At 38.6% G+C, this 24,364-nt stretch overlaps 1 protein-coding gene across 1 annotated transcript in view; it reads right to left on the bottom strand.

Moving 5' to 3' along the window:
- The window catches only part of Adam10 (ADAM metallopeptidase domain 10), a 111,040-nt gene that overhangs the window by 9,427 nt on the left and 77,249 nt on the right, over positions 1–24,364 (bottom strand). The window contains exons 7-14 of the mRNA XM_029481350.1: positions 24,126–24,218; positions 22,285–22,468; positions 15,475–15,638; positions 7,995–8,178; positions 5,283–5,433; positions 4,340–4,523; positions 3,489–3,597; positions 2,393–2,613 (exon numbers count right to left, since the gene is read on the bottom strand). Of these exons, the coding sequence (XP_029337210.1) occupies positions 2,393–2,613; positions 3,489–3,597; positions 4,340–4,523; positions 5,283–5,433; positions 7,995–8,178; positions 15,475–15,638; positions 22,285–22,468; positions 24,126–24,218 (1,290 nt within the window). The remainder of the gene's footprint in view (positions 1–2,392; positions 2,614–3,488; positions 3,598–4,339; positions 4,524–5,282; positions 5,434–7,994; positions 8,179–15,474; positions 15,639–22,284; positions 22,469–24,125; positions 24,219–24,364) is intronic.

Raw genomic sequence — 24,364 nt, 5'->3', positions numbered from 1 at the left:
AGAGGCAGGCGGATTTCTGAGTTTGAGGCCAGCCTGGTCTACAAAGTGAGTTCTAGGACAGCCAGGGCTATACAGAGAAACCCTGTCTCGAAAAACCAAAAGAAAAAAAAAAAGAAAAAAAGAAACAAACAAACAAAAAGAAAATATCTAATAAAAAAATTGAAAAAAATGAAATTTAGCATATTCCTCTTATGCTGAGAACATTCTCACTAAATTATACAGTAAGAGAGTATTTGTTGATGAACAATGACATGTTTTAAAGTAAATGACCAGGCTATTGAACGATTCCTATATTAAAATTGCACATGCTACAAAAAAACAAAAAAGCAAAAGCAAAAGCAAAAACAAAAACAAAAAAGTCACAGCACAGTGAGAATGAAAGAAAGAGACAGATAACAAAATCAAAAAAAATAATAAAAAAAAACAAAAACAAAAACCAAAAGTGGTAAGAAATGGTTCTTTGCAAGATCAAACCTAGTGCAAAATATGCAAAGAGAAGTAAGACCACATCAACTATAGCAGAAACTGGAAAAGAATTACTGATGTCCTCAAATTCCACTTGAACAGGTGATAATGGCCCAGGATCTCAACAGATTTAATGGTGAACACTCTCGCAGTCTTCTCAAGAACTACAAGCAGGCACTAAAGTTAACGCCTCCTAGCCAGACAGACTCAGCAGAGCATACTCTGGAAAAATCTAAACATGGCTGTCAAAACAACACTCCACAAAAAAAAAAAAAGGATTATCTCCATGACAACAACAGTACCCATAAAATATCGAAGTGTTCGCAAGGTTCTTCAGACGCCACAGAACTGGATGAGGAGAAAAGGAGTCCTAGAGCACCATCAACGGAGACAAAAGGACACCAGGCAGCACTGGAAAAGACGCAGTGAAGGAAGTCCTTCACTTCTTGATAGCCTCTTATAGCAGAACAGCCTAACAATATATATCACCACAGAAATGATAGGACATCAAGATTCAAACTATCATTAATATAAAACAAACCTTGTTATGCAAGGAAACTGCACAAAATCAGATGAGATAAATAATGTAAAACAAGCTCAGCATTTATTGTCTTGTTTGACCTGGCCGATGCTCACTAAAGTATCTCGGTCTGCACTCCATGCATTGTGGATAGTGCTGGCTGAGGATAATACACCCACATTGACATTATAAAATAAAAGGCATGTGCTAACCCTCACTCACATACAGTGTCTGATTAATCATTCCAGAACATAAAATAAGCATTCTCATTGCTAATTCACAGAAAGGAATCTTTCATTAAATCTACTTAAAAAAAAAAAAAAAAACAACCTTGGAAAGGGAAGAGTTTGAGTTCTAAATCAATTTACAAAGCAAACTACTTAGTTTTAGGCATAGCATGTTCCTAAACATGCCACTTGAAAGTAAGTCTCCTACACTTGGAATGCATGAACATTTAGGCTAATCTCAGCAATTCTTTAAGAAAACCACAGGAAATACCATGTTTCAAAGGTTTGTTGTTTTGAGACAGGGCCTCAAGTATCACTGGCTGGCCTCAAACTCGTTTCTCTATTTTTGAGACAGCTTCTTATGTAATCCAGACTGGCCAGAATGAGCTAGATACTATGTGAGGAAGACCTTAAACATCAACCTTCCTCCTTTACCTTCCAAATGCTAGGAATAACCACATGTGCTACCATACATACCCCATTTTAGAGTACTAGTTCCAACAACTCAGAGGCTCATGCATAGTAGACAAGCACTCTACTGTCTGAATTGCCCCCTCAAGTCAGTGATTTTACAGTTTTGAGAATGTAAACTTAAAAATTCAATATAATAGATGAGGACCACGTAAGCAGTACAGCCATTAAGGGATCTGTAACTGACTCTTCATATGATCTTACATTGTTCAACATCTATCACAGACAAGACTAAGACTCAGAAATTACACTGAAAGATCAGAAGAAAAACAACAACAAATGCAGGAAAAAAAGCCTTCAGAAAATGTCTTTCTCATCTTTACTCTTGAGCAAGGTAAGACCCATAGCTGGCTATCTGTTCTATTGAAACAACAGAGAAATAAGAAAAACAAGGAGCACTTTCCCAAAAAGCCCAGTGAAAACACTAACATGTACCACCAGAAGTCACCTGCAAGAGACAATGTAAGCAAAGCAGCAGAGGGAAACAACGGCTCCTACCACCTAACATAGTTTTCAATACTTTCGGGTGGATATGCCAATCACTGCAGAAGGAAATAAGAGCCAAGGTTATCTAAACATTCAAAGACTATACATAGAGTGATTCTAGTATAAACAGGCAAGGTGTTCATCCTCCAATATTGGTGACCTCTGCCCAAGTAAAATTAAGATCAAACATTTTGAGGGTTTTATGAATGAAGACTAGACTTACCACAATCCACTCAGCAATGTTTTCATAGAGTTGTGGACTAAAAATGGCTTTTTTCAGCCTAGCTAGAGGGCCGTCAGCATCTACTAATCTGCAGCGCATGAAAACATCACAGTAGCCTCTGAAGTCATTACATGGGGAGCCCGGCTGCAGGGTGATGGTCCGACCACTGAACTGCTTGCTCCACTGCAAAGAGCCTGTACTGGCACAAGTTGACGGAGCCACTGGAAAAAGAAGTGCCAAACATAAACAGAGGTCACAATACCTGGCAGGACAGTCTCAGAAAAAAACAGACTACTATTTCCCATGTTACACAGATCTATACTTGTTTGTCAGAGTAACATCATTACTCATTTACCTTAAATGTTAAAATATAAACAATTGATTTGGTGCCTGCAATGACTTTAAAACCATTGAGGTATGTTTATATAAATTATTATCTAAGGCTGGCAAGATCTGGTCTAATGTATTACTTAGCAACATTGTAAAGACCATAGTGCAATGCTACATTTAAATTTTTCTCAAAAGAACTGATTTATCTGGAAAGTATCTGTCTAAACTTTGTATCAGTATAACAATGAAAGGCAAGGATCTTCTCTGCCCCATACCATCCCACTGCTGCCATCACTGTCATGGCAGCTCTTTCTAGGTCTTTCTCTGTCTCTCTCTGTCTGTCTCTGTGTCCCACTGTAAGCTGTAACAGGCTTCTCTCCAGGTTTTTAAAAAATATTTATTTATTTTATGAGTACACTGTATCCCTCTTCAGACACACCAGAAGAGAGCATCAGATCCCATTACAGATGGTTGTGAGCCATCATGTGGTGGCTGGGAATTGAACTCAGGACCTTTGGAAGAGCAGTCAGTGCTCTTAACCACTGAGCCATCTCTCCAGCCCCTCTCTCCAGGTTTTAGAGGGAAGCTTCTTTCTCTTTAAGGCTCTGCTAAGCTATTTTTCATACTGCTGTTCCTTTCTTATGCTCTCCCACATCAAGGCTCCATCATGGTCTCAAAGGCCTTTCTCCCAATAAACCTCATTCTCAAAGGATGAAAAAAATTTTTTTGGAAGTTGATTTTAGGAGGAGTTATTGAAAAGCCTTACTTTTCTTCATGCAGCAAACATGGCATAATTCCTTATCATCTTTGCCATCAGAGCTGGCACAGGTGCACTCCTCCAAGTCATACTTTTCACAGATAGAACCTGCACATTGCTGGGAGAAAGGCAAATTTTATTTCATCTCTGTGCAGTCAACACTGTTCATGGTATTAGGTAGGTATATGCTTCTGATGTCAAATAATAAAGTGGAAATAGGAGTTACAAACAACAGGGGTGGGTTTGCGCCTCCATGGCAAGCACTTGCCAGCATACGCAAGGCCCTGGGTCTGATCCCCAGCACCACAAAACAACATCAGATGTCATTAATACCACATATATAGAACTGAGAGTAAATGAAAGAAAGCTGTACAACTTTTAAAGCAATGAAGAAAAAAAAACAAAAAACTTAAAAGTAGAGGAAGGGGCAGCTCCACATTGTGTTGGTTACTATGGCTCCTCTATAAGCAGAGAAAAAGTAAGTTTTCCTCATGCAGAACAAAGTAACATTTAGCCATGGGAGCTCAGAAGATTTCACACTCTGAGGAAATGACCAGATGAGTTCTTTTATTCAGACTCCTGAAATATTAGTTTATACAACTTAAAAGCAGTGCAGATAAGACCACATGCCTAGTTGTACTCTTGTGCATACCAAAGATACACAGTTGCAAAGATGAAAGGTGAGTCAGGAGCTAACTATATGCCACCAGGCAATTGTGTCACATACATTCCAGGTTTTGTGGGGAACAGATAGGATCTTACTGAATGGGAGCCCCGGAATAGTTACCTGATGGGTGGCAACCATTATTCTGAAAAAGGATGTTCAATAAAATTTAAAACATCTTAAATCACATGCTTACCCCATTAATGCACACTTGTGTGTGCCTGTTACAGTCTGTAAAGTTGGGCTTGGGATCAGACGCTGGGCAAAGGGCTGTGAAGCCATTGCATATACCTTCCTTTGCACAGTCAGAATCATCCCGGCACTTTTCAGACTTCGACTTGAATGCACACTGTGCTGTACAGCAGGGTCCTTGACTCGGACTAGGAGAAGTGTTAAATAATCAGATAAAGTAAATCACTAGCTATTTATTATACCCCTAGATATGAGCCATATTTTCACATCATAAACTTCACCTCTTAAGTGGTAAGTACATTACTGGAATACAACTTCAGTTATTACTAGTAACAAGCTACTCTCTTTGGACAGTCTAACAAGTCTAAGAAGATGATTATGTATATGGTTTCCACAGTCAAAAATGCTAAAATCAGTATTATTAATTTGCCTTTTGTGAGGTAAATTCAGGATTAGAAAACTTTATAGTGTTTTCCCCCACAGCTACATAACACATTAATCAATTTACACCTCTCTGTACTAAATTGAACTTGGATTCACTGACTAACCATTTAAAAAGTTTGTGTAAACTGTAGTTTATTTCCTGTAATCATGACTGCATTTGACAGTGAAATGATATGGTACTAAGTCACAGAAGCCTACATGCCCCGCTTCACCTAAATAGTTTAAAGTAATACAGTCATGTTTTCACAGTTAAGAACTAGATGATGGAGCATGCATTTGATGTTTACATTCTCTTTTTCAATAGCCAAATCACTAAATTATAAATTGTTCCAAATGTCAAAACAGGATGCTGTCATTCCAAATAAACAAATAAATAACAATACAACAAAGCAAGGCAAACTTCCATGGCTATACAGCTCTCTTGATATCAGCATTTCATCTGTCCTAACTGCTGTGGGTGACCTTGCAGGGATGTTGGCATCACGGGTTGGCAAGGTAGGTACCTGCACTGCTTCCCAGGCTTCAGCTTGCATTTCTTCCCCTCTGGCTGGTTGGCATCGAAGCAGCAATCATCTTTGCACTGGTCACTGTAGCCACAGTCACACTCTTCCCCTTGTTCCACCATCCCATTTCCACAGATAGGCTGGCCAGATTCTGAGGAAAGTCACAGGACACGGTGATCGCTGTATGCACACATTAATTTTCTTCAAAATTCCCAAGCTCAAGGCTGAAGAGGCGGCTTGACAGTTTATCTGAGTGCACTTATTGCCCTTCCTGAGGACCTGATTTCAGTTCCCAGCACCCACAGGGCAGCTTACAACTGTCTATAATTCAAGATCCAGGGGATCTGGCACCATCTTCCAGCATCTGTGGGAATCAAGCTTACATATAATGCAGACATGCATGCAGGCAAAACACCACACACACACACAAATAAATGAAATTGACAAACTCTTTAGTGTTTTACCAAAAAGAAAAAGGAAATTTTGATGAGTAAGTAAGGCAAAAAACAGAATCTGAAAATCAGGAGAGCTGTCGTTTAGTATGGGCAGTGCTACAAACAGCAATTGCAGCCTCAGCAGACCACACTGTTTCTCCATCCTGAGAAGACTGGCCTCACCTATGTTCTTTATAGAACTAATCACTTGCTGTTTAGGCCACATTACAGTTGAGCTTTGCTGACTACATATGCGTATCATATGTATGCAAACGAAGTTAGTGTTTCTCAACCAGGAGAAAAGAGGAAAGCTTGTTACAGAAGTTTTCAAACATACATAAAAGTAGTAAGAAAATTAGCACAATGACCTCCTGTGGTGGTCTGAATATGAGTGGCACTGTTTGGAGGTGTGGCCTTGTTGGAGTGGGTGTGGCCTTGTTGGAGTGGGTGTGGCCTTGTTGGAAGAAGTGTGTCACTGTGGGCATGGGCTTTAAGACCCTCATTCTAGCTGACTAAAAGCCAGTTTTTCTCCTAGTGGCCTTTTAGATGAAGATGTGGAACCCTCAGCTCCTCCTGCACCATGCCTTCCTGGATGCTGCCATGCTCCTGCCTTGGACTGAACCTCTGAACCTGTAACCCAGTTCCAGTTAAGTACTGTTTTTAGTAAGAGTCACCTTGGTCACGGTGTCTTTTCACAGCAAGACACCTCCCATGAATGCTTTTCTTCTCTTACTTACTTGCAACCACTTTTTATTCTGTAGCATTTTGAAATTACCACACAAATCCATGTTCAAATTTCCTGAACTATGTTCAATAATTGGTCACCAAATCAAGTTCCAAAAAAGGTTCTCCTAACCCCACCCCTTCCACCATAATTGCTTTAGGTGATTTATCATTTAAGTTATTTTACTATAGAATAGGTTCACTTTGTTTTTTATTTTTTACATCATTTATTTGTTAAGGATATTGGATAATTTTATCCTATAATATAACTCATTTTTTAAAAGTGATCACAATAGTGTCAATAATAACTTTTAAATGAATATTATTCTACTTATTGCGAGACCAAGCACCTTAAGAAATAGGTATGAATTATTAATATACTCCCTGAAGTCCCAAGCAGCCTAACAAGGACAGATCTTAGATAATTAGAGTTAGAAAGTCTGGCCTAAATATTGGTGAATAATTTCAATATATTTCTTCAACTTTCTTTTTTTCTTCAACTTTTCTTTTTTTATTAGATATTTTATTAGATATTTTACCTACTACTGCTGTAACTGTGTGCAAATCCACAATTATCCCCCCCAAAAAACCTGTAATTAAAAAACTGTAGGCCCTGGCTGGCCTGGAGCCTGCTATATAGACCAGGCTGGCCTTGACATCAGAACCTTCCACCTGCCTCTGCCTCCCAACTCTTAGGATTAAAGGTGTGCAGCACCACACCCATGCAGTAGATACATGATGGAGTTGGTTTTAGACATGAGGAATGAAATTATTTGTTGTCTGCAGGAAAAGAGATGCAACTGGAGATAATCACCTTAAATGAATCAAGCCAATGTCACAAAGACAAGTATCATGCTGTCTTCTTGTTTATAGGGTTTATACAGATCCATAAAACCATGTACAGATATATGACATGAAAGCAGAAGCAAAACTATCTAAGAAACAAGGAAACTAACAAGAGGAGACAGTGCAGAAAGGGAGGATAGAGGTGTGGGGTATTGCTCATTGTACAGTAAGTGAAATGTCACACATGCAGCAAGGCATTGTATGTATTATGAATGAAATTATATATATACACACACACATTTATAACTGTGCAGTTCACCTATTAAAGAAAGGAAGGAAGGGAGAGAAGGGGGAGGGAAGAGAAAAGAACCTCAAACAAGATTGAACTCTAGCTAATGAGATATAAGCTAAAAGTGTTTAGAAGTAAAACACTCTGCTATCTGATACTTTCAAAGGGGCAAATGAACTCCTAAGTATTTGATAAAGCAAATACTTTTTTCAAAGTGTTAACTGGAAAACACAAGCGGGAGCTGAGTGGCCTCTTACATATTTTTTGACTGTAAATATTTTGGGTTGGGAAGATGACTCAGGGGAAAGGTGCTTACCACCAAGCTTGACAAGCTGCGTTCAGTTGTCAGAACCACATGGTGAAAGGGGAGAACTGACTCCATCAAATTGTCCTCTGACCTCCACATACCTGCTGTGGCTTGTGTGCACATGCACAAATGTAGAAGAAAAAGTTAATTAAAATATTGGAAAATATACATACCAACAAAACAGTTGTTCCTCTTCTTCTCAAGCACTTGGCTTATGTTTCTAATGCTGCAGAGTGAAAATTTGTTGTTGTTAAGTTTGTCCCCAGATGTTGCTCTTGCATACATGATGTAATTGCCATTTTCTTTTTGTCCTAAGTTCTTAGACTCTCCTGGAGTACACTCTGTTCCAGAATCATGCTGCCAAACAGAATATGGTGTTACATTAGTCGGAAGTAAAATTTCCCAGTCACCTGCTTATGTGTAACTTTCTCATCAGAAGAATAGTGGAAGTCACATACTTTCCTTGAAGAAGAATCTAACAACTGTCTAGGATCAGAGTTAGGATAAACACTTGCTCTATCGGGGCCACTGTTGCAGCACAGAGGAAACTGAAAGTCTTAACATAAACTATCTTAGAGCTTTGTAATTAGGGACTAGAACTGAGCATACATTGTCATAAAGATTACTAAAAAGAAGCTTTTATAGGTGGCAGTAATAATATGGATTCACATTCATTAAAATGCATGGTAAGGTACATGTTCAAACTGGTTCAGGAAGGCAGAAGTGAAAATGAAACCCAAGACCAGTGCTGAGGAAGGCAGAGTAAGAACTCAAGGCAGTGACACTTCCTTGTGAGTTGGCACAAAAGACAGCCAAGCAAAATGCTGATTGGAGTCAAACACAAGTTTTACTTTAAAATAAGATTAAGAAAGCCCAAGGCATGGGACCAAAACATTACTTTACAGGAGACAGAGTTCTGTATATGAGCCCCTGCACAGAAGTGGTTTGGATTCTGGTAATTTATCCAGGTATCAGAGGCATAAGAAAGACCAAAGCAAGAGCTCCCTGAATCTTCCTAACACTTTCAAAGCTGGGCTAAGGAAACACCTGCTTTCCTTGCACATATGCACTAAAACAACAAAGCCAGGGTTTGTTAGATGGCTTCATGGGGAAGAACACTTGATGTACATGCAAGAGGACCTCTGTTCAAAACTCCAGGACCCACCTAAATCCAGGCCCAGGACCAGAAAGATGGCTTAGTGGTAAAAGATACTTGTCACCAAGCTTGACAACTTCAATTTGATCCCCAGAACCCAAATGCAAGTAGTTGTCCTCTGACCTCCACTCACAGGCTGTGGCATACAAATGAACACACACACACACACAAAATATAATAACAATTTTAAGAAAAAAATTTAAAGCCAGACATGACTGTGTTTTTTTTTTGGTTTTTTTTTTTTTTTTTTTTTTTTTTGTGTGTTGGTGTGTTTTTTTTTTTTTTTTTTTTTTTTTTTTTTTTTTTTTTTTTTTGCAACAACCTCATCACTAGAATTCAGAGACAGATACCAAGAGCTCATTAGATGACTAGCCTAGCTCAAAGCTTCTGGTTCAGAGAGCACTACTCAAGGCCAATTGTCCCAAGAGTAAGTAAGAAGAAGACATTCAATATCCTTCTCTGATATCTGTGTGTCTACATACAAAGGTGAATACTCAGGTGCATGTACCACACACAAAATACCCTCAATACACACACAACACACACCTGAAGGAGACCTCAAAATGTCCTCAAGTAATTAAGGTATTCATTACTGTAAAGGGCAAAAATGTTGGACATTAGAACGGCAGTTGTATTTAACTTGATCTTAGTTTGAATAACCAATAACCTAACTCTTTACGAACAAACATAATACCAAGTCACTCTGACTTTACATTTCCTCATCAGATGTCATCTCACATCCTACTCTTCCTGACACTGCCCTGCTTTTCTCCTGGGCCTAGATTCAGCCTCGGGAAACTACTTGCTCTGTACATTACCTTGCTTTATGCTTCTGCTCCTTACAATTTGGTTTTTTATTAAGTATGTATGGTACTAGCAACAATCTCATCATTCAAATTGAGAAACAGAAAGAAAAGTTCCAATACTGAATGGCTGTTAATGTGATCAAAGAAACAGTAGCTATGTTAGAAGGCATTGAATATTAGAGTAGCTTGTTATACATGGAAGTGCTAAAATATACAAACTTATACAGACAGAATAAACATTGTCCCAAACTTGGCAAGGAGTTACATTCTTAAAAATAGCTAATTGTGACCTACCTGCCTAGTCTTAATCATTCAGGAATGGTGTAACAGATCTCACCAACAGCCATAAAAGGAAGAATGGACTGTAAACAAAGAATGCTTACTATTTGCTACAGCAGATACAGGAACAAAACTGGCAAAGAAAGGAATAAAAAAAAAAAAACCCACCTCCGACACACATACACACAATGGACTATCCTGACTGGATGTCAAAAAGGACTCAGGTTTCATGAGTATACTACAACTCTACTTAAATAAGAAAGTAAGAAAAACTACTTTCTAAGTTCATAATGTAAGATACATTTGGTGGAACAGACTGCAATCCCAGCATTAAAGAGGCTGAGACAGAGATCACAAGTTTGAGGTCAGCCTAGGCTATCCAGTGAGAACCTATCAAAGAAAAGAGAAGAAACAGAAAGAAGAAGGCAACAAAGAGAGAAAGAAGGGAAAAATATTCACAGAAAAATAAGAAAAAGATTTAAGAACATATGAAAAAATAAATTATAATCTACAGCCCACAACTATTGACATTTTGTTGTATTTCCTATGACTATAATTGGCTGTATCACATCTTAATATAAACTTTGGGATCTGGTATATATAATTATCTGTATCTCAGCTTACCAGTATAAGAAGCACTGAACAGCCTGTTTTTCAATGGCTGAAGAATATTCCATGGTATCAGTCAAAGGCATGTGCTGCTTCTTTGAGAAGATCTGTGCTAGTTCCCAGTACCCACACTGAGCTCACAATCTGTAAATTCCAGTCCCAAGGGTTCTGACACCTTTTACTCTAAGGATTGAGACATCCATGTTGTACCCAGACATATATACAGACAAAACACCCATACATATAAAAATAATACTTTAAAAAAAAGATTTTAAGGTAAGAGCAGGAGATTCATCAGATTTGAGAGGTGAGAAATGACACAGCATATATACTTTGACAAGAATTATGAAAAGGCCATAAATGATGAAACCTGTCGAGGTTTGAAAGAAATGGCCCTCATAAGCCCATACGAAGTGGCAATATTAGGAGGTATAGCTTTGTTAGAGTAGGTATGTCCGCAGGTGTTGGGCTTTGAGGTCTCCAAGCTCAAGCCAGTTCACTGCCTGTGGATCAAGGTATAGAACTCTCAGCTCCTTCTCCAGCATGTCTGCCTGCATGCTGCCATGTGTCCCACCATGATAATGAATTTAATCTCTGAAACAGTAAGCCAGCCCCAAGTAAATATTTTCCTTTATAAGAATTTCCATGGTCATGGTGTCTCTTCACATCAATAAAACCCTAAGACAGAAGTTAGTACTGGAACATTACTGATAGGCCTGACCATGCTTCTGTTTGGAGGAATGTAGACTTTGAGACTTTGGATTAGAAAAGCAGTTGAATGAATGTTTTAAGTGGGGCTTAATGAACCAGTCTAGTAGGAAGATGAAAGACAGTGGTGCTAAGGGTGATTTGAACTGTGGTGGCCTGGCTCAAGACGTTTCAGAGGAGAAGAATTTTAATATGTGGCCTAGTCACTATTCTTATGATATTTTGGCTAACATTGTTGCTATTTTCTGCCCTTGTCTGAAAAGTTTGCTTGAGGCTACAGTGAAGTTTTGGATTAATTGCATTGGCAGAGATTGAAATCTCAGAACAGCCTAGTACTGACTCTGTCTTGTGGTTGTTAGTGTTCACTCATAAGGAAATGTATAATGAAAAGACTCATATGAAGATGTATAATTAAAAGGAGCAAACTGAACAAGGGAAAATACAAAACAAATAGATCAAGGAGAAAAGGGGCACGGGGAGTAGAAATGGAGCTAAATCCTGTGTTTAAGGAGAGAAACATATTAAAGAGAAGCATGATGTTAAATGGATAAAAGGAGGAGAGCTCAGGGCAAGATTTCACCCAGCTGAGACCAATTTATGAAAAGAAATTAAAGAAAAGCTCAGAGCCAGATTAGGGGTCCACACCTTCAATCCCAGCACTTCAGAAGCAGAAGCTAGCGGATCCCTGAGTTTAAGGCCAGCCTGGTCAATAGAGCCAGGGCAGCCAAACTTAGACAATGAAGGAAACTATCGAAAACAGTAAATTAATAAGATGTAATTGAACGGGGGGGTGGGGGTGGGGGGGNGGGGGGGCACACGACATCTTCCAGCCCCAGCAAGCACCAGAACTTGGCAGCTTTGGAGTCAAGGATAGATTACAGGGATTACAGAATCTCCCTCTGCAACTAAGAAAAGCCACTAAGGCCAGGTGTGTGTCAGGGGTGTTCCTGCATGGAAGCCCAGAGAAGCCATTGTGTGAAGCTGTAAAGGTGAAGCCTGGATTGCTTTGGAGAGCCCAAAATGTTAGAGATACCAGAGCTGTGGGATACCTGCCACGGTAAACTGCTAACAGGGAATGGAACCAGCCCAAGAACAAGAAGTGTGTTGCAGTCAACAAAGATGAAAGGAGTTGGAGTTCTGAAGAATGCTTTGACATCAGACATGGAGACAAAGTCTGGAGTTTTCCCAGCTGGGTTTTCATCTTGCTTTGGTCCAGTATTTCCTTACTATGCTCTCTTTCCTCCAGTTTAGAATGGCAATATAGATCCTGTGCCACTGTGTGTTGGAAGCCTAGGATCTGCATTTTCATTTTGGTTTTACAGAGGTTACAGTTAGACTGCATGAGTCTCAGAAGACAGTTTGAAGTTTTAAAAAGTGCTGATACTATAATAAACTATGGGCACTTTGGAAGTTGGACTTAATTCATTTCTGCATTATGATATGGCTACAAAATTATAGGGCCAGGGTGTGGAATGTAGTGGTTTGAAAGAAAATGTCCTTCAATAGGCCCATAGGGAATGGCACTATTAGGCGTAGCCTTGTTGGAGTGGGTGTGGCTTTTTTTTTTTTTTTGGAGAGAATGTTCAACAAATATTTGGGATAAGTAAAGTGAATATAAGGGCGGGAGAGATGGCTTAGTCGTTAAGAACACTGAGTGCTCTTCCCAGAGGTCCTGAGTTCAATTCCCAACGACCACATGGTGGCTCAGAACCATCTGCAATGGGATCTGATGCCCTCTTCTGGTGTGTCTGAAGACAGCTACAGTGCACTCACATAAAGAAAAATGAATATAAGAATAATGCAAGCCACTTGGAGAAAGTATCATGTAGCACAGAGACACAGCAAGAGGAAAGCAGGGAGAAAGATTTCAGAGAGAGATGTCAAAGTGGACAGGTTTGTGAGTTTATGGCTCCAGTTCATCTTACCATAAATCACTCAATAAATACTTATTCAGGATCTACCATGTAGAATTAACAGCATATGCAAAGAAAGAGTGTGGTTAAGCATAGTAAGGTCATTAAAAGTAGTCCAGTAGGAAAGGAAAAGGTTAACAAAGTTGACAAGGAATGAGAACCAAATTACTTATTAAGCAATATATAAAATATACAATAATACTAATTTACTAAATGCAATTGTTGGCAGTGAGATAAAGATTAAGATGAGTGTGAGGGGACTGGGGAGAAGTGGCTCAGCAAGTTAAAGTGCTTGCCACCCAAGTCTGCAGATGTGAGTTTAGATTCCCTAGAATCCACATCAAAGGTGAACTAGGTAGTATGCTGGCCTTTAGACAAATCTCAGGGATTTACAGGCCAACCAGTCAGACTAGCTAAAAAAGGTGGGTTCCAGGTTCAGTGAGCTGTCCTGCCTTAAAAGAAGACTATGAAACAATGGAGGGAGTGCAATGGAGGAAGAGCCAACCTTGGCTTCTGACTGCTAACAAACAAACCAGGTATGGTGGTACATGCCTTTAACTTCAGCATTCAGAAAGTTGAAACAGTTGGATTGCCATGAGTAGGCCTGATCTACATAGAGAATTCTAGAACAGCCCAGTCGCCAAGTCTACATACTCTCCAAAAGCAAATAATTAATAAATAAATATACAAACAAACAAGCCAGACCCTAGGGCAGAGAAAAGGAACTAGAAGGGTATGGTGCTTGTGAAGAAGGTGTGTCTCCTTGCACTTGAAATTGCAACTTAACCATCAGCATCAGCCCTCTGCTCATCTCTGGTACTTTAAGAACTCCTTTGAAAACAACCTCTCAGTTTCTGATGGAGACTTAGACAAGGAAAGTCTGAGGTGATACATTTTAAAAACCTGGAAAATTTGGAAGTGCCTTTTAAGATTTTAAACTACAAACTCATGAATGTTTTTATTAGTTTATTTATTTTGGTACTAGAGATTAAACCCTAGGCCTCATGTATGCTGCATATGTACTCTATACTGACCAATACTCTCAACACCAACAAATTATCCTTAAAATAATAACCTCCATGTTTACAAATGATAACATTCAAGTAAAATGAATTTACACAATTTTCAAGTAGAATTTTCCCAAACACATACTTGATAAGCTCCACCAAAAGCAGAGAAAATCTTTTACTATTTCCTATTTCTGGGTTGAATTGATGTTTATTTAAAACACTGTAAAATCATCAGAATGGACCTAAGTATCGCAGAATACCAAAGACAGCTGCTATAAGTGTAATAATCACATTGTGGTTACATATGAAGCCTTTTTCTAAAGCATGTAAATAAATTTAAACATCTTAACAAAGAAAAAGAAAGGAACACAAAAAGCAAACAATGTAAAAACCTTGATAATTACCAACTGACTCAGGGGTCAGCAAATGAACCTACATTACACGTGAGCTGCTATTACAAGCCTAAGCTAAGAATAGCTTTCCCTACTTGAAGATGTAAAGAACTGAAAAATAAAGAACATGGAGCATAAGACAAATGCTAGCCCCCAAAGCCTAAAAGAAATGTTCACGTGGGCCCTTCGGGAAGCGCTTGCCACTCCTGTTCTAGATGATGAGAACATGGCCTGCTATGCTATTTTTTCTTCTTTGTGTCAGAAACCTATTATAAAAAAGTATAAAATATCAATCTATTTATACAGTAGAGAAATATATTCAAGTAAATCACAATATTGTTTTAATAGAAACAAAAGCCAAAAAGCCATCACACAATTTACGAAATTACTAAAAGGAGACTCATTCAAAATATATTTGAGTGTACTATGTGATGGTGACTGTCTCTAAGCCAGCAAATATAGACAGATCACCTGCATAAACAAGCCAGACATGGTTGGAGCATACAGATATTCACTTAGAACTTGGGAAGCAGGGACAGGAGGGTTAGGAACTCAAGACTGTCTAGGCTGCATGAGATTAAACTACCCTCCCACAAAGAAGCTAAATAAAATCCTGGCTTTCACAGAACTCTTCTTACTTGCAGTATGGTCAATTACATCACTATGTACTGGCATATTAACACTAACATTCATATGTACATTACTGTACTACAAAATATCACTGAAGATAAAAGTCAAGCTAACTGCTTTTTAAACTTTTAATAATTAGGCAGTACTCACTGGAGATCCAAAGTTATGTCCAACTTCATGAGCAAACGTAATATGAGAGACTTTGGGAGGCACATGGGAGCCATAGTTCTGAACAGTAATGATGCCTGTGTTCAATGACTTCTTCTTGCCATCTGAATACAACTTGCTTTTCTCACATATTCCCCCAGAGCTTCCTAATTCAGATTTTAAAATAATAATAAAAAAGACTAAATTAGTTATCTATTCCCCTATAAAAAAAATAGGTAAACAGTAATTAAAATCATTACATGGAGCTAAAACATTTATATTTTTTGATTTAAAATACAATGACTAAATTTACATATTAAACTTATTCAAATACTCCAATTAGTCCAAGATTTTAAAAATCATTAAAAATAAAATATTAATGGTCCCTGCAAAAAAAAAAAAAATCCCAGGATTTAGTAAACAATCCTTACATATTTTTCAGCATCAAAAAGTTATTTTTTCCTGCCATTAACATAGCAAAACATTTTTATTTCCTTTAAATTTGAGTGAGTTCACATTTACACTGAACCAAAGCTTATATCCCTTCACCTTTTAAAGGGAAAATTTAAAAAATAAATATACATTAAAATATCCTCAATAGTTTACATTCTCTAAAAGAAACTTGTACAAAGAGTGAGGGGCATTCAGCATGTGCTCATAGTTCTGTGATGCACTCTATCATGCATTTGTCAGCAAGACACCGAGTGACATGGATTTAAGGAATAAGGACATGGAAAAAGAAGGGTGGAGAGAAGGTAGGAAGAAAAAAGGGGCAGGAAAGCAAATATGGAAGAATATGGATATGTGGTCGGCCAGGCGTTCACTGCACTATTCACACAACTCTGCAGCAGCTGTGGAACTGAAAACAAAACTAAACAACTGAACTGTGGTTTTGATGTGCCCTGAAATAATTTTCAAATTTTAAAAGAAATTAATGAGGCCTCAGGGAGTGGGGAAGTCTGGTGAGGTGGGAGTGGGGGGTGAGGATATCCTCTTGGAGGAGGAGGTATGGGATGAAGAACAGTCAAAGGGCAGACTGGGAAAGGGATAAAGACTAGACTGTAAGAGAAAGAGAGAGAGAGAGAGAGAGAGAGAGAGAGAGAGAGAGAGAGAGAGANGAGGAGGAGGAGGAGGAGGAAGAAAGGAAAGGAAAGGAAAGGAAAGGAAAGGAAAGGAAAGGAAAGGAAAGGAAAGGAAAGGAAAGGAAAGGAAAGGGAATTACTTAAAGTAAGCATAGTAAGCATTCTATAGTTTGTCTTTTTATTAAAAGAACTTTGGAGTTCAAGATCAAAATGACAACACTTCATAGCCAACGGCAGTTACACAAAATTAATAAGGGACAAATAAGAAAACCAACTCAAGTAGCTCGTCAATCCCTACACTGATAGGAATGAACTCTGCTGTGTTTGTCTTGTATTTGATAGGGTCTGCCTATGCTCAGTTCCCTGCATTTGCCATCTTCCTGATTTTAGTCTCCCAATTCTTTTAATTAATTTTATGATTTAGCAAGATGAAATCATGATGAACTTTGTGAAAAAGGAAAATGAATACTAAGCCAAGAGCAGAATTAGCCCACAAGCCTTCATGTGGTCTCTATACACACCCTTTCCTGAACAGAAAACAATAGAGAAAATAGATATTGATTTATGAATATTTTTTTCTGTTCTTTTTCTGAAGGTTACATCACTCTAGGAACTAAAAAATTAAGTCTATGAGTAAGTACTCTGTAACAATTACACAACCACATGTTAGCTTTAAGCAAGTAGTAAATTAATATCCTGCCTCAGTAAAGACTTGTCATATGAAACTGACCCAAGATAAGTCCTGTCAAATTTGATCTAGGCACAGAAGACTCCAATGCACATCTTAACAGTTAAAAAGAAAAAAGATTAAATAGGCACATTAAAAAGTTCTGACATATTGATGTATTAAGTCTAGCTAACTTAGCAAGATCATATATTGGGTTGAGAATACTCTTCTTAAACATCATCTCTGTGTTATGTGTATTGCTTAACCCCCTAAATAGCTCCTCAGTGCTGAGTTCACTATAACTACAGATGAATAGCATAAAATGGAGCAACTCAAGTCACACAGAAAACTTACTAAATTCTATTTTATAAATACGGTTTTAAATACTGCAACTAGTTTTGATATACCAGAAAATCAGTGACAGAATGTCTCACTAAGCTGACTGTAACTCAAGCTCAGGAACTATTTTACAGTATGTAAGCTTTTACTGCAGTTATCACAGAGAAACTAACCTTGTGAGTAAATGAGAAGAGTGACAGTAATCTGAGCAAACCTCGGCTATGTTCACTAAACTGACTAACACCGAGACCAGTTAATACAGGTCAGGACATATCTGAACAAGCCAGAGAACTCCATTGCAGAAGCATGGTAAAGAGGTTCAGCAAGTGAAATGAAACTGAAGGAAGGTGATGGCTCTCTTAGAACCAATGCCTGGGAACCTGCAACAACCAAGTCCTAAGCTTAACACAAATCTAAGCTCAGCCTGTATATAGTGGGCCCTCTGATGCAAAGTAAAATTTGCTTTGCTATAAAATGGCAACAATCAAAATGGCAACAGGTTATCTGTTTAGCACTGAGAAAAACTGTATAGTTTTCCCAAGTTTTGTTTTGACTTTCTCCCCTGGTGCTGATCAAACCCTAGGCCTTGTACATGCTAAGCCTGTGCTCTACCACTGAGCCACACCCCCTGTAAATCTTTGTATGGGAACCAGACTCTTTTCTGATGGCTCCACTGTAGGCATAGCATAATTTTAAGTAGAAATCTCCAGGTAAACTCAGCTCAACAGGTAGATACTGTTTTCTTGATCAAAGACACTGTACTGGCTATTTTTGTGTCAACTTGACACAGCTGGAGTTATCACAGAGAAAGGAGCTTCAGTTGAGGAAATGCCTCCATGAGATCCAACTGTAAGGCATTTTCTCAATTAGTGATCAAGGGGGAAAGGCCCCTTGTGGGTGGGACCATCCCTGGGCTGGTAGTCTTGGTTCTATAAGAAACTGCTTGTGGACGTTGTACATCGTGGTGCGGAGCCTAGTGCGCACCACGATGTACAACGTCCACAAGGTTGAGGAAATGCCTCCATGAGATCCAACTGTAAGGCATTTTCTCAATTAGTGATCAAGGGGGAAAGGCCCCTTGTGGGTGGGACCATCCCTGGGCTGGTAGTCTTGGGTTCTATAAGAGAGTAGGCTGAGCAAGCCAGGGGAGGCAAGCCAGTAAAGAACATCCCTCCATGGCCTCTGCATCAGCTCCTGCTTTCTGACCTGCTTGAGTTCCAGTCCTGACTTCCTTTGGTGATGAACAGCAGCATGGAAGTGTAAGCTGAATAAACCCTTTCCTCCCCAACTTGCTTCTTGGTCATGATGTTTGTGCAGGAATAGAAACCCTGACTAAGACAGACACCTAAAAAAAAAAACCTCAACTACAGGCAAGTACTAAAAAGGAAGGGACAGAGTTGCTCTAGGATACATGTATTCACACAAAGAAGAAGCCAGGACGCATGGTGTCCTCATTCTAACACAAAAGTAAAGGAGATTATTCGAAAAATAGCAAGACATAAAGACTAGAAACTTACTATTAAGTGTAAGTAACCCTCATTGATTTCCCTGCATCAACTGGGTCAGCAAAAAGGACTACTACTAATAATCTACATACATATTCTGTGATAATTAACCATAACATAACAAAAATCTCGACTATCATATTTTAGAATAGTGAGATAACTTCAGAATTTAATGAATTAAATTTAGGGCAAATTATACAACAAGATGAGAATTAACAAAGATTAATTAAACCAAATAAAAATGAAAGATTAAGAAATATTAAAGACTATAAACTCAATAAATTAGCTATGAAGTGTTATCTAAAAAGAACAAGATAATAGCAAACATAATTAAGACTTACAAGCAGAAAGATGGAGTCTCAAAGCAAGGAGAGAAAAGAAATTATAACACAAATTATCTGATGCAAAGTAATTTAGTGGAACGTATTAAAAAAGCAGGTAAGAGCTCCAAGCTCTTAGAGCCACTACTATTCCCACAGAGCTTTAACAATTACTCTACATGATAATGCTGAGGTGCAACAGAGTTCCCGTGTCCACCTTCTCTTAAGAAAGAAGGAAAAGCAATCAGTAAAATATAATATCTACTGGGAAGCAGGAGCCATTACCCTGGAGTAATCAAGCAGATTACATATGTAACATCCTTTATAAAAGAAAGTGTATATCAAACTCAAAATCTGTTCAGACAAAGCTGTCGGTGTTATTTCAAGACAGGACCCTGTATTAAGGCAACTGAGCCAAGAGAGTAGACGTCTTTCCCTTACTCTGGCCTCTAATCTCTCGGCCTATACTCTCTGAAACAGCTTTTGGAAAAAGCCTTCTAAGGCCCAGAGTTGGGGATTTAACAGTCAAGTCAGAGTACATTTCACACCTGAAGTAAAGAAAAAGAAAAGGTGGAAATAAGGATAAAGGTTGAATCTTCTATTTTTGCTCATGTAGGCTAAGGTAGAGCACTGTTTCTTTCATACAAAGAATCTAACAACAACAAAAACCAAAAAACCCATAAGTCACATTGTTTTCAACCTCAAACTCTACCCAGTGCCATGTTAACAAAATGAGCAACATCACAAAGCGATGGTTCAAATATCCCAAAATCTAGACATAAATACTGAGTGTCCCTAAGCCCACAGCCCCATTTGATCATAAAATCATCTGACTTCAGGACAAAATATCCTAGAATCCAGTCAAACAGTGTTCTTCAAAGCCAGTGGCGGGGAGGAGGGACTCCATAGCATCTGCTTCATTTAACTCTTTTCTTTAACTCTAAAAAATATTCTAAAGAAACAAAATAAGGAATGTAAAAGGAAATTAAGCAGTTACATGTGTAAAAGACATGAAGGCATCTAAAGATTTCAACAAAGTGGTTCAAGCTCCTGAAGTATCCACCTATCCCCCCCCCCACTCCTTTGTTTTAGAGACAAGCTCTTACTATGTAGTGAAGGCTGTCCTTGAACTCATGATTCTGCCAGGATTACAGACATTTTGATGAACAATAGTCTGTAAATGAAAATACAAAATGGTAGCAGGCTCCCATTTGGAAATTGCTGTTTGCTCTGGAGGTATTTGGTGAGGGAGCACTAGAGACATAAATAGTTTGGTGGTTCTCAGTCTCATTTTAGTGAGCAGCAATGCTTATTCAAACAAAGACACTGAGATGAATAACAAAGAGCCCCTGATTCAAAGGACATAGGTGGAGCCTATGAACCATAACATTTCTCAAAGGTCTGGCAACGCAAGCACTTCTAGCTATGTTCCACAGGCAGAGAGTCACTGACTTACCCAAAAGTATCTAGAAAATATGCAAAGGAAATCCAAAGAAATACACAAGCTTTTATAATACTAATTATATTAAAAGGGAATCATTAATCTTGTGAGAAAAAATATCCAGCTATTTGAGGGGAAAGAGAATTTATAAAACCTGAAACATCCTGGGAAGGAAAGAGCTGAACACCTTGTCACAATGCAAGAAACATGAAAAGAGGACTACGCACAAACAAGACTAAAACAACACTATGGTAAGAGAAGCAGGCCATGACAGACATCTGTACCTCAGAGACACAGGAATCAAGTGCATTTTACAACATGGGGGGAAAAAGAAAAGAAAGAAAAGCACTGGAAATAAAAATAAGGGTGTTTACTGCTGGCTTCTTTTAAAAAGCAAGAAATGTAAGATAAAATATACATAATAAATCATAGAATAAACTAAACAATAAGAAAAACGTGTTTTATACCAGGTAAAGAAAGGTCAATTTCTAAGTAGAAATGAGGCATCAGAAGGAGAAATCACTGCTTATGACTCCAAAGTTTACACACAACTCACACTCCTCAGCCACACTCAGATCCAAAGAACATGACCTCCTTTCTACCTGCCTTTCAGTGAATAACCTCAATTTGCCAACAGCGTACTCAAACCCACTGTAATGGGAAGGGGACAGCCCATCTCAGCCTTCTCAGTGTTGGACCCCACCCCATTGGGAGCTTGGATGATGCCAGCAAGCTGCATGTGGCACTCGTGCTGCTGCCTGGACTGCCTTCCAGGGAGTCCATCTCTGCTGTTAAAATAACGACCTGAGGACAGCAAATGAAGATATGTTTTCTTTCTTTCTACCTGCTGCTCCTGACCAGAGTTTCTTTCTCTCGCTACAGAACAGAAAAGAAGATAGGAGTGTTGTTGTTGTTGTTTTCTCTTTTGACAAAGCAAAAACAGTTTCTGCTGTTGATTTTCAGGCCCCATTCCAAGGAGCAGGCAGGGGAATTTAGCAGCATTTAGTTTTTGTGGGAAAACTTAGGTTTTCCTTTTATAGTGTCACACATACTACTTCTTCCCAAAAAATGGTTAACTTCTGGAAATCCCAAAATCAGGGTACTTCCCAAACTTCTCTTTTCTTTTTAAATTTTTACTTATTTGCTTACTTACTTGAGATATGGTCTCCCTAATCCCAAGTCCAGGGTGGCTTTGAACTTACCTCCCCAAGCCTCCTGACTCAGCATAAGAGCTGAGACTGTAGGTGTGTGCCACAGGGTCAACTCTTATATTCCTTTCAAAATAAAAGGCCGCTTCATCTATTCTGCCATTTGCTTTATGTTATGCATCTAGTCTTAACCCAAGTTGTGTGAATTAAATTTCTGCACAGGCATTGTTTTCTCCTATATTTAGTAAAGCCTCATCTTCCCCCAAACTTGCTTTTTCTTCCAAGTATTAAGACATTGTTACACAATCTACCTGAAGGTGCTCCAACCCAGGCCAGACCAAGAACACCATCATCAAAATCCCGGTCTGTGAAGACATAGGCCAGGCAGTAGTCATCATGATTCTGCTCAGAATTCAACTCCAGGAACTTCTCCACACCAATATTTGGGAAACGGAAAGGATTTGTAGGGTCTTTTTCATCAGAGGTTGTATTGATCTAAAATCCAAAACAATAACTGAAGTCAATGATTACTTCTAGTTGTTCTCTCTCCAGCCCCTCCCACAGACCTGGACTACATTCTCATGGGCTCCAGAGATATTCTCCCTGAGCACAGCTATTAAATGCCTCAGCAAGGATCTGCAGATTCCTGAACAGAAGCATGCAGAGAAGACGCTGCACCTCTGCAAGTTCTAACAAATGATGTCTGGTTTCTCAAACTCAACTGCCTGAGCAGGGCTCTTTATGGGAGCTCTGTGAATGGGCACAAGTAAAAAAACATAAAACCTCATCGTTAGCTTATAAGTAGAATAAGTTTGAAATGTAAGGCTGAGTTTGCCAGACTTCCCTGGTCCTTCTTGCCTAGAAAGCCGGTAAGTTAATCCTAACTACTTGATCCACTGTTTTCTTGGCTGTATACAAGAATTTTGATTTCTACTTTCACTTCACTTCTCTTACTGTTTAAGTTCCTGCACATCTTTTTTCTGATACTTGGCTACTGTTCTCCTCCATAGACCCTCCTTCACAATCTGAAAAACAGTCAACACCAGACCTTTACAGCTTTGGAGGGAATGGAGAGTTTAGTAAATGATTGGTACTCTGAAGATGTGTACATCAATAAAAACTATGGCAGCTTCAAAGTTCATAACTGAGATTGTAATTTTAGTTTAAAGCAATTATACTTAAATATTTATTACCTGTTTTTAATATAGCTAAAATTTAGGTTCAGTTTTTAGTTATAGCCATTATAACAAAAATGTCAAGAAATTGCAGCCAGTACCCTGTGGTTCTGTTCAGCAGTTCTGAGAGTTAGAAATGATATCACAACAAAAAAGGATTCCATGGCCAAATTTAGAGCTTTCTTTCTTGGAGGACTTCTAAAACCTGATATATGACATTCTAAGCTGTAATGTTTCAAGATTATAACAATAAGTGTTTCTCCAAAGTCTAACTTTATTTAAACACTGCCTTTATTTTTCCTCAGCCCTAGAATAACAAGTCTGGCACACCCAAAACAACACGCACAAAGCAAACCTTAAGAAATTAGTAATGGGGGTGGGGGGCAAGCAATGTTTATGAGACAAAAAACAATACTGTTTTACCTCTACTGTAGTGTCAATTAAGGCCTTGTAGACTTGATTCTTGTAGTGGTATGTGTACATGCTCATGTGGTATATACATGTGAATGCAAGCATGTTTGTATAGAGGTCAGAGGTTGGTACTAGGTATCTTCCTCTAAAGATCTCCACTTCATTTTTGAGACACAGATGCTCCCTAAACCTGGGGCTCATAAAATTAGCTAGCAAGCCCAGCCAATGAGCTTCAGAAATCAGTCTCTCTCCGTTCTAAGGAGAGTAAAAAGCAAGTATTTTCTTTCTTTTTAAACTTAGTCCTTACTAATTTTTTTAACCTTAAGTTTTATTTATTTTTATATGTTTTGCTTTCATGTATGTAAATATATCACAAGCATGCAGTTGGGGGGGTACAGAAAAGGGCATTAGATCCTCTGGAACAGGAGTTACAGACAGTTGTAAGCCACCAGGTGAATGCTAACCAAACCCAAGTCCTCTGGAAGAGTGTGAGTGCTTTTAACTGTTGAGCCCATCTTTCCAGCCCCCTTAATACTTTTTAAAATGGATCTACTAAAGTTCCTTACTCTTATGCGCTTCACCATGAAGCTGATGTTACGGATTCCGGAGAAGTCTGTAGTCTGGTAAATTGTATCAATTGCTTTAACATGACTGGATATCTAGTAATTAAAATAGAAAACAAAACATTTTAGGGACAATACTAAAATATGAAAAAGACATTTTCTCTTTGTAACATCAAGAGTTATTTATGCGACCTGGGCAGCTGGGGCGCAGGGTCTGCTGACACTCGCCAGCTACCCACAAC

The sequence above is a fragment of the Mus caroli genome, chromosome 9, assembly GCF_900094665.2.
Source record: "Mus caroli chromosome 9, CAROLI_EIJ_v1.1, whole genome shotgun sequence".
Classification (NCBI taxonomy): domain Eukaryota; kingdom Metazoa; phylum Chordata; class Mammalia; order Rodentia; family Muridae; genus Mus; species Mus caroli.
The sequence above is the reverse complement of the archived record's forward strand: the minus strand, read 5'-3'. Positions and strand labels throughout refer to the sequence as shown.